The 22363-nt window shown below is 35.4% G+C and overlaps 4 protein-coding genes and 1 pseudogene across 4 annotated transcripts in view; 4 read left to right on the plus strand and 1 right to left on the minus strand.

Moving 5' to 3' along the window:
* Positions 1 to 1595: 1595 nt before the first annotated feature.
* On the plus strand, positions 1596 to 4438 carry LOC111441932 (cytochrome P450 705A22-like). The gene is made up of 3 exons (XM_023079124.1): positions 1596 to 2193; positions 2905 to 3250; positions 3695 to 4438. The coding sequence occupies exons 1-3, from the start codon at positions 1637 to 1639 to the stop codon at positions 4316 to 4318; spliced, it is 1527 nt and encodes a 508-aa protein (XP_022934892.1). The 5' UTR covers positions 1596 to 1636; the 3' UTR covers positions 4319 to 4438.
* A 1469-nt stretch (positions 4439 to 5907) lies between these two features.
* LOC111441931 (cytochrome P450 93A3-like) lies at positions 5908 to 9281 on the plus strand. Its single transcript, XM_023079123.1, has 3 exons — positions 5908 to 6478; positions 7204 to 7537; positions 8541 to 9281. Exons 1-3 carry the CDS (start codon positions 5910 to 5912, stop codon positions 9195 to 9197), a joined length of 1560 nt encoding a protein of 519 aa, XP_022934891.1. The 5' UTR covers positions 5908 to 5909; the 3' UTR covers positions 9198 to 9281.
* A 536-nt stretch (positions 9282 to 9817) lies between these two features.
* Positions 9818 to 12922, minus strand: LOC111441935 (ras-related protein RGP1-like). Its single transcript, XM_023079126.1, has 2 exons — positions 12391 to 12922; positions 9818 to 10564 (listed from the first exon to the last, which is right to left on the minus strand). The coding sequence occupies exons 1-2, from the start codon at positions 12615 to 12617 to the stop codon at positions 10120 to 10122; spliced, it is 672 nt and encodes a 223-aa protein (XP_022934894.1). The 5' UTR covers positions 12618 to 12922; the 3' UTR covers positions 9818 to 10119.
* A 909-nt stretch (positions 12923 to 13831) lies between these two features.
* LOC111441934 lies at positions 13832 to 15078 on the plus strand (annotated as a pseudogene).
* Positions 15079 to 19569: 4491 nt separating this feature from the next.
* The window catches only part of LOC111441416 (sm-like protein LSM7), a 4508-nt gene continuing 1714 nt past the window's right edge, over positions 19570 to 22363 (plus strand). The window contains exons 1-4 of the mRNA XM_023078400.1: positions 19570 to 19679; positions 19879 to 19930; positions 20020 to 20101; positions 20311 to 20382. Coding sequence (XP_022934168.1) covers positions 19928 to 19930; positions 20020 to 20101; positions 20311 to 20382 — 157 coding nt within the window. The 5' untranslated portion in view covers positions 19570 to 19679; positions 19879 to 19927. The remainder of the gene's footprint in view (positions 19680 to 19878; positions 19931 to 20019; positions 20102 to 20310; positions 20383 to 22363) is intronic.

Consider the following 22363-nt stretch of genomic DNA (forward strand, 5'->3'; position numbering starts at 1 on the left):
CAACTAGTTTAATGATTTAAAAAACATTATCAAACATATATTCGGACAACCTTTTAGATTGATGATGTTTTTAATTGTGCAGGTGAGAGAATAATTCATACACATTTTCCATTTTATTATTATTATTATTATTTGGATTCTTCATCCATATACTCATTTTCATTATGCATCCAAAGCATATACTTTAGACTTCTTTATAGGATATAAAATTAGAGTTTAGGGTAGCAATCCGTACTCGTAACTTGAAGTTATGTACTATTAGGATCAGAAATAAGGATATTCTAGGTCCCAAATGAAATGAAGGAAAAAGATGGAATTAAAAGGCACTAAAAAAAAGTTTTAAAGAGTGTCGTAAAAGAAATATATTGAAATCAAATGATAAATGTCTCGTACTAAAGGAAATGAAACTTTTCAAGTGACAAAATAATTTTACTGGTTAACTCTCTCTCGAGATTCATCTCTCACACCTTCTTGCCGATGATGGCCAAATTAAAGAAATAAAAATAAAATAAAATTAGAAGATTTTTGTGAGTAAAACACAATTGTCAGATGACAACCAAGTTTTAAAATTATAGGAACCAACACGAAACGATTATAAGTGTTACAACCTACTTTATTAATAATTAAATCTAATTTTGAGAGTTGAAAAATGAAGGGAATATATATAATAAAATATCAGCCCGTTCTAATACTAAATTCAACCATTTAAAATATAAAAATATATGGATTAATATTTTATAGAGTTCCCTTCTAATAAGGTTTTTATTATTATTGAATTGACCAAGTCATTATTGGAGACTATGGTTATGATTTGGAATATGAACCTAAATTTCCACTATATTCCTCATTTTATGATAAGCCATTTAATTTCTATAGTCTACAATATTTTTATTATGTCTTTTGAATTTTTTTTAAATGTTAAATGAAATCTAATCCTCTACTTCCCCCTTCCTATTTGTTATATCAAACGGTCCATGATTTTTTTGGATGATTTTATTAGTCAAAATTTTAAAAATGGTAGATTTATTCCTAAATTTTTTGTCATTTATTAATATATAAAGAAAAAAAGAAAAAAGAAATTTGTTGATAGGGACAGATCAATTGGGATCCATGGAATAAATAACATCTAAGTAATATGTCAATCATTTGATAAAGGTGTTCAAATGACTCGGGAACTCAATCAATCTAGACTATCCAAGCTTAGCCTAAACTATAAAAATTGGGTTGAGTCCAGAGCGACATTTTTTTTTTGTTATGTCAACCCGACCATTTTAAAAATAGAGAATTTAATTTTCATATTTAGATTAATAATTTATGTATTATCCATCCAACGTTTGATTTGAAAATAATAGAGAATGGCAACAGTAAAGTTTTTTTATATTTCATAAATTTTTAATTTTTTTAAAAAAATTTAAGGTTATTAATAAAATTTTTAAAAATTTAATAGTGTTTTTAAGCAAAACTGAAACACTATTAATTTTAAAGAGTAATTTTTTTTATTAATTTAATCTTAATTTTAAAACTTCGAACGTGATAGGCTAATTAATATTTTAATTCTAAAATTAATATTCAATTTTATATTTTAATATAAGACGTGGTTGCAAGCAAGAACTTGCAGGACCTGCGTGAGGCGAAAATGGCGGATTCAACCTCTTACATTTTCTACATTGCTCTCTCCTTCCTCTTCATCATTCTCCTTCACTATCTCCTTCACAGACCTTCCAATGGCCGCACGCCGCCGAGTCCGCCGGCGCTGCCGCTAATCGGCCACCTCCACCACTTTTCACCGTCCGTTTGCAAATCGTTCCACAATCTCGCCGCTAGGTACGGCGATCTTCTCTTCCTCCGACTCGGCAGCGTCCGATGCGTCGTCGTTTCATCGGCGTCGTACGCGACCGAGATCTACAAGACACAGGATGTTACTTTCTCGTCGCGGCCGAAATTCGCGTTCGGCGACGAACTGCCGTACGCGAAGGCCGGATTCTTCGCTGCGGAGTACGGCGATTACTGGAGATTCATGAAGAAACTGACGATGACAGAGCTTTTGTCGCAAAGGCAAGTTGAGAGATCACGCGCCGTACGGAGAGAAGAAATGTTGAAATTCTTGAAGAAATTGGCGGACTGCGGCGAGAACAACGAGGCCGTGGATTTGGGGGCGGAGCTCGTCAAACTCACCAACAATAGCACTTGCAGGTAAAATTTACAATATATATATATACACTACAGATGTTTAAAACTTTAAATTTTCACAAAAATTAAAATATATAGAAATTAAAAGATATATAGAAATTTTAAACATATAGAAATTAAATATATATATATATATATATTCGATTTGTGAAAATTTTAAAAATTTAAACTATCTATAGAAATAAATATATATATTATATTCAAATTTAATCCATAAATATATATATTTAATTTGTAAAAATTTAAGCGTATATATATATATATATATTCAAGTAAAAATAAAGAATTGAGTTGAAAATTTGAATGGATTATATTATAAAATATGATGAATGATTGGTACACAACACCAACCAAATTAAATATTTTTCTTCAATTTTTAATAAAATAAAATTAGAGTAATAAATAAATAAATTAAATAAATAAGATGGAATCAACTAGTAAATAATTTTAAAGTTTTTTATTGACAAGTCTTTATGATATGATTTGAAACATGTCAAACAATAAAAAATATATATTTGTGACAACGAAATTTTCATATTTTAATCTGAAATTTTACAAATAAAATAAAAACATAAATTAGAGGAATTACCAACAAAAATACAAAAATTACTTAAAATTTAAAATAAAAAATAAATTATTTAGATTTGAATAAAACTATTTTTAATTGAAAGAAATATATTTATTTTAAAATTATATTGATAATTGTATGAATAGGTTGGTGATGAGTACAAGGTGTTCGGGGGATGATAGTGATGAAGCAGAAAAGATAAGAATTTTAGTAAAAGAAACGTTCGAGATGGCTACGAAAGTAGCGTTTGGAGATGTGTTTGGATGGCCGTTAGAGCGAATAGCGTTTTGGATGTTTGGGAAACATGCGAAAGATGTGACAATGAGGTATGACCAAATATTGGAGAACATATTAAGGCAACATGAAGAGAGAGCAAAGAAAGAGGGTTTGGACAGGGAAGATAGGGATCTAATGGACATTTTGTTGAAGGTTTATCAAGATCATAACGCCGAGTTCAAGATCACAAGAACCAATATCAAGGCTTTCTTGCTGGTAAGTCTTCTTAATTACACTTTTACCCTTTTTTAAAAAAATTTATCTTATGACGTTGAAAATTACTTAGAGGAGTAGTCTCGGGAACGATCATGAGATTTTAAGTAAGGAATACAATCTCGAAAAGAAAAACTAAGAGAGTTTATCCTCAGAGTAGACAATATCATACTATTGTGAAGGTCCGTGGTTTCTCAAATAGTACAAGAGTCATGCACTTAACATGGTCCGAGCCAATAGAATCTCAAGGTACAGTCTAAGTGACTCAAGTGTCAAACAAATTGTGTATTTTGTTTAAGGGCTTTGAACACATCTTTTTTTAGGTCCAACCCAATTATTCGGAATCCAAACAGTTCGTATTAAATAATGAATCGAACAATACAATTTTTGGGTTGAATTGGGCTGGTTCCGTTGTTTAAGTCATTTATTCAAAATTTTCTTGTCCAGGATCTATTTTTGGGCGGCACGGGAACATCGACCGAGGTATCGCAGTGGACAATGGCGGAGCTTCTAAACCATCCCGAAGTATTCAACAAACTCAGGAACGAAATAAACGCCGTGGTCGGAACCACCAGACTGGTCGGAGAAGACGACGTCCCAAATCTCCCCTACTTACAAGCCGTCGTGAAAGAGGCTCTCCGCCTCTACCCCGCCGTCCCAATAGCGATGCGAGCCAGTCAGGAAGACTGCACAATCGACGGCTTCCATGTCCCCAAGAACACAATGGTGGCAGTCAATCTGTTCCACATAATGCGGGACCCAAAAATCTGGGAAAATCCGAACGAATTCGAGCCGGAAAGGTTCACCGGAGAAGTGCGGTACGAGATTAAGGGGCAGCAGGGTTCAGGGTTCGTCCCGTTCGGTGGGGGCCGACGGGGGTGCCCTGGCTCGACCCTTGCGTTCAGTTTCATTAGCACGGTGACTGCGGCCATGGTTCAGTGCTTTGATTGGAAGATCATTGGTGGAAGTAAAGTGGACATGGAGATTGGAGCCGCCTTCACTTTGCCCATGGCCAATCCTCTTCTTTGTGTCCCTCTTCTTCGCTTCCACGCTCGAGATTTGAACTTCTAATATCGAGAAAACATATTATAACATATTATTTATACATCGATATTAGTCAGTTCAAACCTCGTCATAGGTCATGGATTGAAAATTACTACGACTACGATGACTTATATATATAATACAAAATGGATCTTGTTCTTATTAAATGAACACGACTCTTGTCTACTTTGAGCACATAAACAGTAAGCCACTGTCTCGACTTTCATCATTTTTCTTTCAGAGTCTTCGCCAATTTTTACTATGCCTTCGAGGAGTCTCGACTCCTTTTTCTTTTGGAGTCCTTTCTTCGACATTTGAGAATCCTATTGACATGATTAAGTTTAGAGTATGACTCTGATACCATGTTAGATGAACACAACTCTCCACAATAGTATTCTTTAATTATAAACTCATGATCATTCCCTAAATTAGCTGACGTGGGACTTTCATCTAACATCTCTCCTCGAACAAAGTATAATCCCCTCTAACCGTTCTATTGTTAATCAGAGATTTCTCTATGAACAATGCGAATCGAAGTTTGAAGAAGGGAAAGGAGAAGGAGTCCTCGACCCGCGTGATAGAGAATGATTTACTCAATCACATAGTTTGGGCTCCTAGAATATGGTTCTCTTGGTGCTTTCTATTTGATTGCATCGAAAGGCCCAACGAAAGGCTATGTCATTTCGGGGCAAACATATCATTTTTAACCGTAACAGTATTTTTTTCAAACTTTAAAAAAAAAAAATTGAAAGGTATTAATGAAATTTTATAAAGTCTAAAACTATTTTTGAAATACTTGAATATTATTAAACATTTTAAATGCTTTCCGTATTTTTCAACAACCCTATTCTTTATTAATTTAGTCAATTAAATATTTTAAAATTTTAAATTATCAAAATTAAACAACTAGGGTACTAAAATAATACATTTAATAGTTATATATAAAAAAAAAAAAAAAAAATAGGACAACCCTAATACTTGTTAATACGTACTTCCAAAATTTATTAATAAATGACGTGTCAACAAATATAGAAAATATGGAAAAAGGCCCACTTAGATTGTGATTAATTAGTAAAATAGAGGGCCAAATCATAATGTGTCTATTAATTTTATAATTATTATTTATAAGAGCCTACAAATTTGAATCGTTAATCTAAAAAATATGGATAAATATTTTGATCGTTGAGTTTAGTAATGCTCCTTTTACGATGCAGATAATTTTACGTTGTCGAGAACGATATCATATCATATTGTCAGTCTATAAATCAAACTGTTATTAAAAAAATTATACTTATTTATAATACATGTACAGTAATAAATAAAATCTCATAAATCTTCCATACCAAACATTCAAAAGTTAAATATTTTTAATTGAGTTGAGTCCTAACCCTATTTTCGAGTTGACCAGGTTGATTGAATAAAGACATCGAACTCGAATTTTTTCAATTTTTAAAAAATTTACTCAAAAAAATAAAAACTAACCTAACTCAACCTTTATAGTTGGGTTGGGTTAACTAGGTTTTGGTTGGGGTTGGGTTAACTAGGTTCTCGAGTTAATATGAATATTCTTAATATTAATATATATATATTTTGTGTATTTTTGTTAATCAATCAAACCATGGCTGAAATCGAGTCCTTAATCCTCCTCTCCACCCTCTTTTTCCTCTCCGTTTACTTACTCCGATCAATTCTATCCAGAACCGCCGCCATATCCACCGCCCTCCGCCTTCCTCCTAGTCCTCCGTCGCTGCCGCTTATCGGCCACCTCCACCTCCTCTCTCCGGCGCTTTACAGCTCCTTCCGCCGTCTCTCCGATCGGTACGGCCCGATCCTCTATCTCCGCCTCGGTGCCTCCCGCTGCCTCGTCGTCTCATCGGCGCCGATCGCCGCCGAAATCTTCAAGACGCACGACGTCCTTTTCGCCTCCCGTCCGACTCTGGCCTTCGCAGATAAACTGTACTACGGAAAATTAGGGTTTGTTTTGGCACCGTACGGCGATTACTGGAGGTTCATGAAAAAGGTCTGCGTGACGGAGCTTCTCAGCCCCCGGCAACTGGAGCGGTCGCAGAACGTCCGCCGGGAAGAAATCCGGCGGTTTCTGTCGAGAATCGCTGGCCATTCCCGGCTGAAGGACACTGTGGATATCGGCGGAGAGCTTATGAGATTAACCAACAATACGACTTGCAGGTAACAGGGGATGGAATACTGATGTACGGAAGTTTGTTAGGGGGGCAGTTTTGGTAATAAATATATATATATATTAAATTCGTATATATTTATTTGGTCGAAAAGTTTTTCAAATGTCTCTTAAAAAAAATTAAAATAATTTTGTGTATTCAAATATATTTTTTAAAATTTGATTAACATACTAAATATTAAATATAAAATTAAAAATTTATGCCTCATAAATCACAATAATTTCTCTTATAAATGTCTAATAAATCTTGAATTTCAATTTGAATTAAATTTTAGCTTATAACTTTTTTAAAAAATTATTAAATACAAAATTAAGTCCACGATATATATATATATAATATTTTATTGTTTTTTCTCATAGAAATAGCATTTCTTTTTTTTAAAAAATTGAAATTTTGGTTGAATTTGATTACATTTGGGAATTGCATTAGAAAAATAGTTTTGTGTGTATTTTAAAAATAAAATAAATAAAATTGTCCTCGCTACTAAATATTTAGTACGGAAGGTGTCATTAAATTTAAAATTAATTAATTAATCGATCTTTGGTATGATAGGTTCATTTTAATTGCTTCCGTCTTTTGAATTAAATATTTTCATAATAATATTACTAGTTTTATTGGGTCTCTCAAGTTCAATTAATAGACTGGAATTGATGTTTTTTCGATCTCTAATCATATATGTAAAATATAAGGACTAAAATGTTACAAAATTTGTAGGATGTTAATGAACACAACATGCTCGGGAGAAAAGAACGAGGCCGAAAGAATACGATATTTAGTGAAGGAAGCAATGGAAGTAATAACAAAGATATGCTTTGGAGATGTATTGGGGCCATTCAAGAACTTGGGTTTCTTGGTCTATGGGAAGAGGGCTCTTGATGTTGGCAGAAGTTGTGATGAACTAATGGAGAAGATCTTGAAGGAACATGAACTTAAAGGCAAGATGGAGAGTAATGAACCTAAGGATTTTATGGATATTCTCTTGGATATTCAACAAGATCATGCTGCTGCTATTAACCTCACAAGAACCCATATCAAAGCATTCATTTGGGTAAGCCATTATTATGTCTCTTCTTTCACGTTTGGTCGAGAACGTAATGTTCTAACTGTTGAGGATAGTTGGGAGGAAGTTCTGCATTGGTTAATTTAGGAAATGATCATGAGTTTATAAGTAAAGAATACATCTCCATTGGTATGAGAGATTTTGAGGAAGCTCGAAGCAAAACCATGAAAGCTTATGCTCAAGGTGGATAATATTGTACCATTGTGGACATCCGTGTGATTCCAAACCTGGTATTAGAATCATGCTCTTAACTTAGTCATGTCAATAGAATCCTCAAGTGTCGAACATAGAAGTTGAGAGTCTCGAAAATGTAGTCAAAAGTGACTTAGGTGTCGAACAAAAGGTGTACTTTGTTCGAGGACTCCAAAGAAGGTGTCGAGCCTCGAGTAAGGGGAGGCTGTTCAAGGACTCCATACGTGACTCAAGTGTCGAACAAAGGGTGTACTTTGTTCGAAGAATCCAGAGAAGGAGTCGAGTCTCGAGTAATGGGAGGCTGTTCGAGGGCTCCATAGGTCTCAGAGGAAGCCCTAAGCAAAGTCACGAGAGCTTTTGCTCAAGGTGGATAATATCATACTTTCGTGGAGATCCGTGATTCCAAACATGGTATCAAAGTCATGCCCTTAACTTAGTCATGTCAATAGAATCCTCAAATGTTGAACAAAGAAGTTGTGAGTCTCGAAGGTGTAGTCAAAAGTGACTCAAGTGTCGAACAAAGGGTGTATTTTGTTCGAGAACTCCTAAAAAGGAGTCGAGCCTCGAGTAATGGGAGGCTGTTCGAGGGCTCCATAGGTCTCAGGAGAAGCCGAAAACAAAGCTATGAGAGCTCATGCTCAAAGTGAACAATATCATACCATACCATTGTGAAGGGTCGTGATTGATAGATCGGGAAGGAGTTCATTTACGGTTATTCAAGACAGCTAGTCGTTCTTAATTATTAACTTTGTGTTTATTTGGTTACTGACGTTTAAAAGTATTTAATGGGTTCATTCAGGATCTGTTCATTGCTGGCACTGATACTTCATCAGTAGCCATGGAATGGGCAATGGCTGAACTAATCAGCCATCCTGAAGTGCTGAAAAGGGTAAGAAAGGAGATAGAATCAGTGGTTGGAGAATCAAGAAGGCTTGTGGAAGAAGAAGACATTCCTAAACTCCCTTATTTGCAAGCTGTTGTGAAGGAAACTTTGAGGCTCTACCCATCAGGACCAGTCACAATAAGAGAATGTCGTCAAAGTTGCAAAATCGGAGGCTACGACGTGCCACAAAAAACAAGTGTCGCGGTCAATCTCTTTGCTATTATGAGAGACCCTCAAGTGTGGAGTGAACCTAACAAGTTTCGTCCCGAGAGGTTCTTAGCTCCATCGTCAAAACAAGAACGAATTGAGACCAATACAGGGCAAAGTTTTGACTTCATCCCGTTCGGGGGTGGAAGGAGAGCGTGCCCTGGTGCGACATTGGCGTTAAGCATGATAAACACAACGATAGCGGCCCTGGTTCAGTGTTTTGATTGGAAGGTGGTTGGAGAAGGAGGTGGGGAAGAGGAAGCTAAGGTTGATATGCAACCAGGACAAGGCTTGACTTTAGGAATGGCCAAGCCTCTCTTGCTTGTTCCTACGTTACTTTTTGATCCATTTGGTGCTTCAATGTAACAATGCATGATCAATGGCCTGTTCGTCAGTTTCTTCAATAAGGTCTCACTTCAAGTTTACAATACTAACAATGTGTTACGATAATATGGACAAAACTTCGTGATTTAATCTATCCTTGCTGATATGAACAAAGACATCAATCACGTATAAACTTCAAAAAAGATGTGAAGAAAATGTTGTTCAAATTATCACAAGATGTTGCAATTCTATGTAGTTTAGGTTGCATGTTTAGAAGCTTGACATGATCAATCTTGCTTGTAAAATTATGATCAACAAGGTATTCGTTTTTAAACTTTCCCGTTGAGTGATTTTTTTATCATTAGGGCTAAGTTTCTTTGCAATTCTACGTGGCTTAGATGGCATGTTTAGAATCATTTAAGCTAGACATGATCGATCTTGCTTATAGAGTGATTCAAATTGCCTTCTGGTATTCGATCAACAAAGTAACCCGAATCTTACTTCCCTTATAGTGATTTCGTATCACTTGCACTCCTAACTAATAGGGTTAAGTAACATAGAATTAAAATCTATCCAAGGCTCCAACTTTTTGTTTTACACAAATAGCATATTTTTCAGAACTCATTTCCCTTGTGTAGAGAGAGAAGAGAGACAGAGAGAGATGAAAAAGAAAAACTCAGTTACTTTAGTATTACCCTTACTGAGATTCATTAATCTCCCATGTTTATGTTGAAGGTGACAATATGAAGCTTTTTGCTCAACCAAAATGAATATTATGTAGGTAACAAAAAGCTTGAAGCAGAGGAACTATTTACCTTTAGTCTCCTGAAAGACCAAAATTACAGATTAAATAGAGATCAGATCAATCACTTGCTTCCCCCTTTTTCTTCTTCTGCTCTGTTGAGGGCTGTAAAAAAAAAAAGCAGAAATTCATGTGAAAATGTTGTGAGAAACATAATTCATGTCAACTCCTGCAACAGCCAGCAGCGGTTGCAGGCTGAGGCTCTTGTCCAGGGACAACAATTTTGACTCCTTTGAGAAGTGATGCGCTTCCGTCGGTATCAGTATCCTCATTTGCAATCAGTGTCTTCCTGCTAACCACTCGGTAAATTTCTGTCAGTATGGTATTGAATGCTGCCTCTACGTTAGTTGCCTCCAGAGCTGATGTTTCCATGAAAAACAGGCTCTCCATTTGAGCAAACTCTTTAGCATCTTCTGTGGGCACAAGACGAAGAGAATCTAGATCAGACTTGTTCCCTATAAGCATGATAACGATGTTCTTGTCTGCATGCCCACGCAGTTCATCTAACCATCTAGTTATATGATCGAACGACTGACGCTTTGTCATGTCGTAGACCAGCATTGCCCCCACAGCACCTCTGTAGTATGCACTTGTCACTGCACGATACCTGAAAACCATCACTAATAAGAGAAAAAGAAGGAAAACGAAGCATGCTCATGGTATATGTGAGATCTCACATCGGTTGGGAAGGAGAACGAAGTCTTCTTTATAAGGGTGTAGAAACCTCTCCCTAGCAGACGCGTTTTAAAAACCTTGAGAGGGAGTCCGAAAGGAAAAGTTCAAAGAGGACAATATCTGCTATATACATTCCAAAATAATATCACGACTTGATTGCTCTTAGCATCTATTCATACTAAAAAAATACTCCTTATGAACTCCGAAATGTGTTTTCGTTTACACTTTCCAAAGTTGAGAGCTAATGTCAACCATCAGCACTCAAGTTATGTTAACAGGCTTCAAACATCATGTTAAACAGGAAATCTGCCAAACTATAATCACATCACCATAGGACAGCATAACAGGACCCAGTGACAATTCTCTAATTCAATTCACAATACACTGATTGGTTCTAACATCCCTGAGTCAAACATTGACATTATGAACCCCCACCCAAGGGATTGAACATGATGATAAAGCAACTTGTGCTTAACCAAGTGATAATAAATTTATAAGGTCCTTAAGACCGTTTTAGTCCCTGTCTCTGTCCCTGCCCACAAGATGGTTGTAACAGCTCAAACCCGCCGCTAGCAGATATTATCCTCTTTGGGCTTCTTCTCAAGGTTTTTAAAACGCATCTACTACGAAGAGGTTCCTACACTCTTATAAAGAATGCTCCATTCACCTCCCCAACCAATGTGGGATCTCACAATGGTAGACTCAAAGCTATGCGATAGTACGGTTATAAAGGAGGATTTCTTTATGAGAATGAAGGTGAATCTGAATTGGATGCAGATTGTGTTACATGTCGGGTGCATAGTGTTTATGATTCAGTGACAATATATATATATATATCCATATCAACCGAATCAATGTAAAACCCCATTGTTCCAATCAATGTAAAACCCCATTGTTCCAATAAGTAGCAGGGGAGGTGAAAATGGAAAAGTAAACTGAAACAGCAAGAGATGAAACAAAAAGTTACAAACATACTGTTTACAAAGTTCAGAAAAAAAGACATAATCAGTTCTGCTTGTTACACAGGACATAAGAAAAGGTTATGCAAAATTACATACATAGATGAACCATCAACATGAACATACTGAAATTACATACATAGATGAACCATCAAAGATTAGTGCAGTTTCTACATTCAGGAAATTCTTCACAAGTTGATGTAAAATTACATACACCATCAAAGATTAGTGCAGTTTCTACATTCAGGAAATTCTTCACAAGTTGATGTAAAATTACATACATAGATGAACCATCAACATGAACATACATTCAGGAAATTCTTCACAAGTTGATGTAAAATTACATACATAGATGAACCATCAACATGAACATACTGAAATTACATACATAGATGAACCATCAAAGATTAGTGCAGTTTCTACATTCAGGAAATTCTTCACAAGTTGATGTAAAATTACATACATAGATGAACCATCAAAGATTAGTGCAGTTTCTACATTCAGGAAATTCTTCACAAGTTGATGTAAAATTACATACATAGATGAACCATCAACATGAACAAACTGAAAACCAACAATAAGAAAAACCTTCATAAAACATAAAGGAAAACTACAATTAGGTGCATTCTGTTCAAGATTTACAATGAACTAACACATCGTTGAGATAAATTTTTCATGCTAACATCAATCTTAAGCATTGAAATTCTGGAAAACCTAGTTCAATGCATAGCAAAATTCTAATCCACCATTGTTGAGAAAAGCAAAAATAAAACTCCTAAGAAACATGGCGGATTTTTACCTCTCCTGTCCAGCAGTATCCCATATTTGCGCCTTGATAGCTTTCTTGTCAATGACGAGCGTCTTTGTCTGAAACTCAACCCCAATCGTAGCCTTCGAATCCAAACTGAACATATTCCTAGAAAAACGAGAAAGAAGTTGCGACTTCCCCACCGCAGAATCCCCAATCAACACGACCTTGAATACATAATCGATCTTCTGATTGAAATTCGATTGCAGATTAGACATCGCTCTTACGGGAATAAGAAATCAATCTAATCCAATCGAACAAAAAAAGAAGAACAAATCGGAAAAGGGGGAAAATGGAACACCAAGCGATCGATTCGATCGCTTGATGCGATTACAAGAGAAATGGGGGAATGATTCTGTTTGGGGAGAAGGAAAATTGGGGGGGAAAAAGGGTTTAGCGATGATTTGAAAGGAAATGGGGAGAATCGAAGGTATTTGGACATGGATGAAAACAGAAAGAAAAAAAGAAATTAACGGTTCTTCTTCTTCGTTTCATTGTTCGTTTGGAATGGTCAACGTCAACATCTCCCAAACTTCCACGTATGACCAAAATGTCCAACTCTTAACTTCGTATTTATAGTTTTTTTTTTCTTTTAAAATATTTTATTAAATTTCTAATTATAATTTATTTATAATAGTAAGTAGGGTTAAAAAAATAACAATTTAGTCTCCGTACTTTCAAGTTTGCTACAAACCCCTCTAAATTTTAATAGGTAACGGTTTAAAATTCATTCTAAAAACATCTCGAGAAAGTTTATAACAAATTAAGTTTGAGATCAATACAACATAAAGTAAAAGGTTCGAACGTCGAACTTTTTAGCTCAAGTATACTCATGTTGATGCATAGCCGTAACAGTTTATAAGTACATTTTGGTCTTTTATTGATTTATATAAATCGGTAACATTTTTTTATTAAATATTAATAATCTTTTTTATAATAAGAACTAAATTTTTATAAATTTTAAAGTACGCCGATCTAATTGTTACTTATTATCACTCGTGACTATATTTGTTATAAAAATTAAAAATAAAATAATTAGATAGTTACCACTTACTTTTTAATTATTAATTTGTATATGACAAATTAGATCGACCCAATGCCGCACGTATGAATTAGGTTGAGTTATGAACTTGTTTGTGTTAAGTGCATTCAAAATTTTATTACCTAAGCTCATGAGCTTTTCTATGTTTATTATTAATTTTAAATAAGTTATTTTTTTAATTATTTATTCTCTTTTTTAAATATTTAAAAAGGAAATTTTAAAATATATATTTTAATTGATTTTGTAAATCTGAGTAATGAAATGCTACAACTAACTCTAACTAGTACATTGTAATTATCATCTTTCACCAGGGCTATTTTGGTCAGAGAACCACCTGAATTCAAACCAAACTGCCACCGTCCCACTTTCCCCTTCTCGCTCCTCCTTCTACAATACAATGGCTGCCATGGCAGATCTACAATCACTTCTCTTATACATACAGAAGAAAAAACCTCAACATTGCCTTCATACAGAGAGAAAACATATATGAGAATGTTACTTGTTGTCTTCTTCCTCTTCGCCGCCGTCGAAGCTTGCTCGCCTTCGGGCCAGGCGGCCCTGCTCGCATTCAAGGCGGCGCTGAACGAGCCGTATTTAGGAATCTTCAATTCGTGGACTGGAAATTCTTGCTGCGGTGGCTGGTATGGAGTCAGCTGTGATCCTGAAACTCTCGAGGTCACTGAAATTAGCCTCCGCGGCGAGTCTGAGGATCCAATCTTCCAGAAGGCCGGCCGAACCGGGTACATGACCGGCTCGATTTCGCCTGAGATTTGTAAACTCGATAGGCTCACGATCCTCATCATTTCCGATTGGAAAGGAATCTCCGGGGAGATTCCGAAGTGCTTGACGAAACTCAGCCAACTCCGAGTTCTCGACCTCGTCGGAAACAAAATCAGCGGCGAAATTCCTTCGGATTTCGGAAACCTAAATCGCCTCACCGTGCTTAACCTCGCAGATAATGCAATTTCCGGTACTATACCTAAATCGATCGTGAATATCGGCGGTCTGATGCATCTCGACCTCAGGAACAATCAAATTTCCGGCGAAGTTCCATCCGATTTCGGAAAATTAGAGATGCTGAGTCGAGCGCTTCTTAGCAGCAACCAACTCGGGGGATCGATTCCGGCTTCGGTTACGAAAATGAACCGCCTCGCAGATTTGGATTTGTCGATGAACGGTATCTCCGGTATGATTCCGGAGAATATCGGGAACATGCCGGTTTTGTCGACTCTGAATCTGGACAGCAACAGAATCTCAGGGCAAATACCTCCAACTCTGATCAGCAATGGCGGGCTAGGGATTCTGAATTTGAGCAGAAACGCTCTGGAGGGGCAGATTCCGGACGTTTTCTGCCCGGGTTCATACTTCATGGCGCTCGATTTGTCGTTCAATGCCCTAAAGGTCCGATACCAAATTCATTGTCGTCAGCCGAATACGTTGGGCATTTGAATTTGAGTCATAACCATCTTTGCGGGTCCATACCCATCGGGTCGCCCTTCGATCACCTCGAAGCGTCGTCGTTTTCCAACAATGACTGCCTCTGTGGGAACCCATTAAGTACTTGTTGACGAATACAAATCCGGGTAAGAGAAAACAAGCTATAGTCGACCCGGATCCGACCCGAAATAATGTTTATAGGATTGTAATAAATAAGAATGTTTTATAATTAATTTTTTTTTGGTTTAATGCAATCTGAATCTTATTAATAATTAAATGTAGTGTCTTCTTTTTTCTTTAATTATAAATTTGGTTCTCATTAAAACAAAATTAAAATTAATTTTGGAATAGATATATTAATTTTTTTAAAAATTAACTATTTTATTAGACAATATATATATTTATACACACAATTTCAATGACACCAAATTTTTTAAAAAGTTGTTCTTACAAAATTTGAAATATAAATTTAATTTGTGAGATGAACTTCATTATATAAATTTTAATCATTAAGCTTGTGGATCTTCTTCTTAGTCTTGTTGAATGATCGACCTTTGAGTTCATTGGTCTTCATTTGTTTATGGACTAGTTGATCTTCTTGGGTGATCGGTTCTTGGATTGTCGATCCTCTTATGATTATCGTTTTAACTTTGTTTATTTTTTATTGTTGGCGTATGATTTGTTGATTGTTTTGGATTGACTTATAGTTTGTTGATCGATTTGGAACAGTCTTTGACTTGGTTATCTGATTCATCCCCTCTTTAGTGGGTCACTGAAATTTACATGACATTTTTTTTTATCGGATAAACTGACCAACTTGAAAATCGGGTAACAATCCAACTCTGTTTTAAAAAGCTTAAGAATATTTAATATTTGTTGTTGGATGAAAGTCCCACATTATAATCAAGGAATACTAGAGCTAATATGTGCAACAAACCCCGACTTTTGGAAGAGGTGCATTTATTAGATAAAAGGTCAACGCGGGCTCTGCTCGTTGCTCTGATACCATGTTAGTTGAACACGACTCTCCACAATGGTACGATATTGTCCACTTTGAGCAAAGCCTTGAGAGCTTATGCTCAAAGTGGACAATATTATACCATTGTGGAGAGTCGTGATTTTAACATGGTATCAGAGCCATGCCCTAAACTTAGTCATGTTAATAGAATCTTCAAATTTCGAACAAAAGTATTGTGAGCCTCGAAGGCATAGTAAAAAAATGACTAAGACTCCAAAAGAAAATGAGTTGAGCCTCGATTAAGGGGAAATGTACTTTGTTTGATGGGAGGTATTGGATGAAAGTCTCACATTATAATCAAGGAATACTATCTCCATTGGTGTGATGCCTTTTAGGGAAACACAAAGCAAAGTCATGAGAGTTTATGCTCAAAGTGGAAAATATCATACTATTGTGGAGAGTCGTGATTCTAACATTTGTAACCCGTGGCAATGATGCGTTGTGACTGGCAAATATTTGATATTTGAAATTTATGAAATTTTAATTACTAATATAACGTGTATTTTAGATAAGTAAGATTTTTTTTAAAATAATTAAAAAAACCGTCGTCAACTCAACCAAAAAATGAGAGGGTTGGTGTGACGACCCGAAATTTTCTACTTAATTCAAGGTCGCTACTGTATACATACTATAAACATTGAATGCGGAAGACTTCATTTAAATTCCATAAAATATACCCTTTAACTTAAAACACAGTCATGGACTTACGTGTTTCGAAAATATCTTTAAAATGACACAACAAAAGACTCGAAATAAAATGAATAAGCGTTTAAGTTTAAAACATCCTATTCTATCCTAAGTCTAAGAATAAATACCACTATCCTATGCATGTGCCATGATCTCGAGTTGCAATGCCGTCGTCAGCCGTACAGAAATGCCTTGTCTTAATCTGAAAAATGTAGTAGCACATGGCTTGAGTATTTAAAGAAATACTCAGTAAGTGACCTCACTATTGGGGTTAAATGCAACAATCACATGCAATAAAATGATGGGATCTATCTTTCGTTTCATTTCGTTTCATTTCGTTTCATTTCGTTTCGTTTCGTTTCCCTACGGTGTAATCCTGACAGGTAATCGTGGACGTGTACCATATACTCTACACGCAGCCCATACGTGCGAGTATTGTCTCACCAGCTAGTTCGCACACCGCTGGGCCACTGTCCCTAGCCGGTGGGCATGCTCTAGGGGCCCACCGGGACCCGTTAAAACTAAAACCGTCACGGCAGCACTATGCAGGGCATAACGATCGTTGTCCTGCCATTTGGATGTACGCGTCCGTACCCTCGTGATGGGATAGGGGTATCCCCCCAAATGCATGATCACACAATATGCATGAGGTCCCACTAGTCCTATAGTCATCATTTAATGAACATAACCCCGTGTCACGTTTTTATGCTTACATGTCATTCTCATACTCATTTCGTTACATATCATACATATTCCTAGCGGGGTTATGTATCATGCAATTTACCGTATTTCATGTCATACAATTCATTCAGTTACATTTCAATACTCATACAACAAGCCATAATCGTACAAGGGCCACACATCGTCACATGCATTCGTATCACATCAACTAAGCAGCATAAATAACATACATTCACGTTCACATGATTTCGTAGTTAAGCACAATAATCTAGCATACAATGTATCGTATCATAACCAAGTCATAACGTAAACACTTCATAGTCATATCGTTCTCTAACTTACCATAGCCTTAACGTTCTTATACCTATCACAGACATATCATTACGTGACGTACCTTAGTCATATCGTCACAAGAATGTACCCTAACGCTATCGTTCTATCAATCTATCACAAACTTATCCCTTTCTACCCATAACCTAACCGTATTCTTTCATCAATCTCTCCTATCCATAGCACTCCGGTATGTAACCTAACTCTAACGTTTCATAAACGTATCTTACTCTTATCGTTACATTTCGTTTCGTGCATCCTTCTCATACCCTATCTCAAACATATCCTTAAGCACATCGTACCATAATTATTATCATACAAACCACATATTATAACATAACATAACATATAGGAAGCATATCGATCCACAGATAATTCACACATATCAATATATATGACACGTGCAGAACCACAGGGCACGTGTCAACATCAAATATAATCATGCCGATAGTAAGGTCACTTACCTGCCCAGCTTAAGTCGTTGTCACGAATATATCTTTAATGAAAGTTTGATTCCGTCCTTTGAAATCGGGGTCAACCTATATGAGCCCATGACATTAGTTTCGGGTTTGAATTATACCACATTATTTCTCTAATTTACATTGGTCCATTGTTAGAAATCTTGAAATGTTATATATCTATAATTATATTTTTATTAAAAATCTCATTTTTCATGGTTACTGTGGTATAAAAAGTAGATACAGCTAAGTTACTCTCAGCTTTACTGTTATCTGTATTTACCGTATGTATTTACCTTTCCCTCCATATTTAGTTTCTGTTTTTAATTCCCTAATCTTTTTTTTTATCTGTTGCCTTTTAATTCTATTCTCATGTATTCCAAATTTAAGGTGGATCTCTATTTCCAAATTTTTCTATCTCAATATTTCCTATTTCCTTATCTCAGTTTCTTAGGCAGAAGTTTTCTTGGCTATTCTATCTTTAATCTATTCATTTGGCTACTGATAAAAATTTAATATAATATTACTAATATGACAGGATTGACTAGAATAGTATAAATGATTTGGCATTTAATTTCTACCTAAAAGATGGATCATGGTAATAATTCAACAATGATCTAACTATAGTTGTGATTTCTAAAAAAATAGGATAAAAGAAAATGAAGATTTAATACATACCTTATTGATCAGATCTATCTTCACGTAAATCTTCAACCAATCTCAACTGGGTAAAGGTCATTCTCATCTCTTTTTTTTTCAATTATTGTTTTTTTTTTTTCTGTTTGCAGTAATGTAACTTTCTGTCGTCAGGATGGGTTGAGGAGAGATAATTGTGGAAAGTGGGAGAGGTTAGTAGAGAGAGATGGGAAATGTTGTTTTTATTTATTTATTATTATTTTAACTACCTTATTATAATTATTTTTATTTGTTTATTTATTTTTGGCTATTACAGTTGGATTTGTGGACTCTATTTGGGTTGTTCACGTCACCAACCCAACCAATCCAAAATTTCGAGTCGCTTAAGAAGATTTTTCTAACGCAACCTGTGTACACCTCCTAATTTGAGTTAAGTTCGACTTTGGGCCTAACTTTTGAGTTTGAGACGAGTAATCCTTTTTTTAATTCATTTTCAATGAGTTGAGCCTAAATTAGAGTAACGTGACATAATTTGATTAGACCAGTTAACAATTTTTGATGGACCAATGCTTACACAAATGACATTGAATATGAAACAATGCAATTGTGACGTACGATAGATATTTGGGTTATACTAATCTAGGCCAGTATCGTTGTAGAGTATAAATATTATTTAATATTGTAATGAATTTCTACTCCTTATATATATTTTTTATTATATAAATATTCTCACATTTAATAAATGAGGGTTTATTAATTAAAAAAAAATATTATTCTTAAATTGGCCTTATCTTTAAAAAACAGTTTTTAGTTTTCCTTTTTTATTTTCATAATTAAATTTATTGGAATCACATGATCGGGCCGGAAGAGAAAATTGGGCCGGAGTCCAACTGTCTATTGTTTGGAGGGGTACCTTTCCCGCCATCGACCATTTCTCTCAACGAGCAAATTTAGGGCACATTCTTTCCGCTCCTCACCACTTCCATTGAAAGTAAGCTCCAATTCATTCCTCTTCTTCACACAAATTTCGGTTTTATTCGTTGTTCTTTTGCTCAGTGTAGCTTCCAGTTCTTCAATATTGATTTCCAGATGCATGATGCCGCAACTTCGTCGAGATTATTTGAATCGACCAGCAGATGGAATTTTATTTTTCGCTCGTCGTAATTTGTTTCATTTCTCGGATATTTCAGGTTTCTGGTGCCTTTAATTTTACTGAGGAGTTGCGAAAACGCTATCGTGATGGTAAATTTCTGAATGATTTGTTCAATTAGGATATTGATGCTGGTTGATTGCGAAGTATAATGTGGTATTCGTATCGTTTGGTTTATCAGTCTGGAAGAAAAGAAACTGTTCTGGATTTGGCTAAGTTTGTAGACAAGGGCGTCCAAGTGAAGCTTACCGGCGGCAGACAAGGTTGTTTCTATTAATTATGGTTAATAGTATTACTGCCACTTGGATTCAATTCATTGCTTTCCGATTAGCAAGATTTTTATTCAACTGTTCGTGTGTTGCGTTGAAGAGGACCGAGGCACATGATTGAATGTTCGATGTCTTTTTTCTTTTTAATTTGTTGTTTTTAAATTCTAGAAAAGTGCCTTATGATCCTTATTTTCCATTGACAGTTACTGGAACGCTAAAAGGATATGATCAATTGCTGAACCTTGTGCTGGATGAAGCTATAGAGTTTTTAAGAGGTAACCAATTAACTGGATACTGGCAGAATAGATGAGATTTGTGGAATTTTATAAACGTATAGACTGAAAGCTCGATGGAAATTGATTAGCAGCATTCATATAACTTTTCTTATTTATTTTCACCTTCCTGCTATTTTAAATTTACGGGAAATTTAGAAAAAAAAAATCATTTGATATTGGATGAAGAGGCACAAATTAAGTATTTAATTTAGAAGTAACATAAGCAAACAAACAATTTTTCTATAAGAATAGACAAAGATTTCTGTTCTACCGATTTAACGGATTAAGATATGGCAGTGTAGTAAAGGCCTTTCATATTGAAACGTTATTGTGTTTTACATGTTTTCTTTAAGCATATTTGCAATCGATACGTTTTTTTTTTCTATCTTTCAATAGAAAAATGGATGTCATTGGCATTATGGACTATATGAATAGTTATTTTATTTTATTTTTATTTTTATTTTGAATATTGGATATATTTAAATTTATATTAGGCTGTTGCATAAATTTGTATCCTCAATCTGCATTATTATCTTGTAAATCTTTGCATAACATCATTTTGGATTTTATTCGTGTACCCATACACTATTATAAGATTTGTTTGAATAAAAGTTGCAAATACGTGCAAATCTGTGACAATCTCTACCATGATATTTAAAACCACCATTTTTTCTTTCTATTGTTACTTGTAACTAGATGATTAATCTATTCATAGGCATAAGTGAAATTCTGAATTAATATGTATGTGTGTGCAATGCATATAATATTAAGTAATCACATTCATTCAAAAGGCATGGAAAAAAGAGGAAGATGAGCAATCTCGTCTCCCCGGTCCAGGCCTTGGGGTGGGTGCTGGTGCCCTCGGGAATAGGAGAGCAAAGCTTCAACTCCCGGTTATATTAAAAACAAAAACCTCTATATTATTTATCATCAGTGGGGCATGTTAAAGGAAGTTTCAAGAGCCTCCCACCCGGCATTTCCTACCAAAATCACCGCAACTATTTAGCTTATGTACACCCACAGATATGACTAACAACCTCACCCCCAGACCCAAGTATGACACCCATCAACTGACATTGTTCCTTCTCCCCTTACACACTGCACCTTGACTAATGAAAGCCTGGAAAAATATACAAATTAGAGGCAAAACCTAGAAGCTCTCAGAACTTATCTAAGCTCCACATCTTGTGTTCATAATTTTTTTTAGAGAAAAAAAAAAGGTAATATTTTTGTCTCTACTTCCAAAGCTCCCACAAAAAAGCTTTGAGGAGTTTGAACCACAACATCCTATTTGGACGTATGCTCACAAAGACTATCTTCGGCAACCAAACACAAGAACACAACAAAACAGAAAAATAACTATATTGCAATATCAATGAAGAAATTACAATATCTAATCGCTTTTTAAGAGGGTTATCTCTCTCCGAAGTCCCACAATGAACAATCCTCACCAAAAATGATCTTATAATGTCCCTAACTCCCCATATTTATAACCAAGTTACCCCCTAACTAATTACCACTATGTCCTTACTCCTAATATTCCCAATATGTTCCTTACTAGTACTATCACAGACTCTTGTAACAAGGCCTGATTATATGTGTGGAAGCACCATTGAAAGCCGGAAACTTCCAGTAGCTTATGCCAACAAGGACAGACTAGGCAGGTCGTGCTTATTAATCCTCAAAATTTGCTTTGTTAAGAAGGTACCACTTAGGAGCCTATACTTTATAAGGGCACTTCTGATGAATTCTGTCCCGTGGTGTTGATATTTCATATTCCGTAGCACCAAGGTTCAAGAACAAACTAGACCTTCTTTGCAGCCCAAGCTTTCCAAATAGCCTCGGAGAGCCATTTCTCCAACATTCTAGGACGTGTAAAGAAGTATTATAATGGTACTATAAAGTTCATTTATGAATTAGTAAATGAGTTCATGGACTCATCTGGGTTTGCACCTCCTTTTTTTTTTTTTTTTTTTTTTTT

Source organism: Cucurbita moschata, unplaced genomic scaffold (assembly GCF_002738365.1).
Source record: "Cucurbita moschata cultivar Rifu unplaced genomic scaffold, Cmos_1.0 Cmo_Scf00004, whole genome shotgun sequence".
NCBI lineage: Eukaryota > Viridiplantae > Streptophyta > Magnoliopsida > Cucurbitales > Cucurbitaceae > Cucurbita > Cucurbita moschata.

Bases quoted from the DNA above. Each gene is read 5' to 3' on its own strand.
- LOC111441935 (XM_023079126.1), bottom strand. From the start codon at position 12,617: ATGTCTAATCTGCAATCGAATTTCAATCAGAAGATCGATTATGTATTC. The intron at 10,565-12,390 runs GTAAAAATCCGC...GATGGTTTTCAG, and splicing joins GATACTGCTGGACAGGAGAG to GTATCGTGCAGTGACAAGTG.
- LOC111441931 (XM_023079123.1), top strand. From the start codon at position 5,910: ATGGCTGAAATCGAGTCCTTAATCCTCCTCTCCACCCTCTTTTTCCTC. The intron at 6,479-7,203 runs GTAACAGGGGAT...CAAAATTTGTAG, and splicing joins ACCAACAATACGACTTGCAG to GATGTTAATGAACACAACAT. The intron at 7,538-8,540 runs GTAAGCCATTAT...GGGTTCATTCAG, and splicing joins ATATCAAAGCATTCATTTGG to GATCTGTTCATTGCTGGCAC.
- LOC111441932 (XM_023079124.1), top strand. From the start codon at position 1,637: ATGGCGGATTCAACCTCTTACATTTTCTACATTGCTCTCTCCTTCCTC. The intron at 2,194-2,904 runs GTAAAATTTACA...TTGTATGAATAG, and splicing joins ACCAACAATAGCACTTGCAG to GTTGGTGATGAGTACAAGGT. The intron at 3,251-3,694 runs GTAAGTCTTCTT...TTTCTTGTCCAG, and splicing joins ATATCAAGGCTTTCTTGCTG to GATCTATTTTTGGGCGGCAC.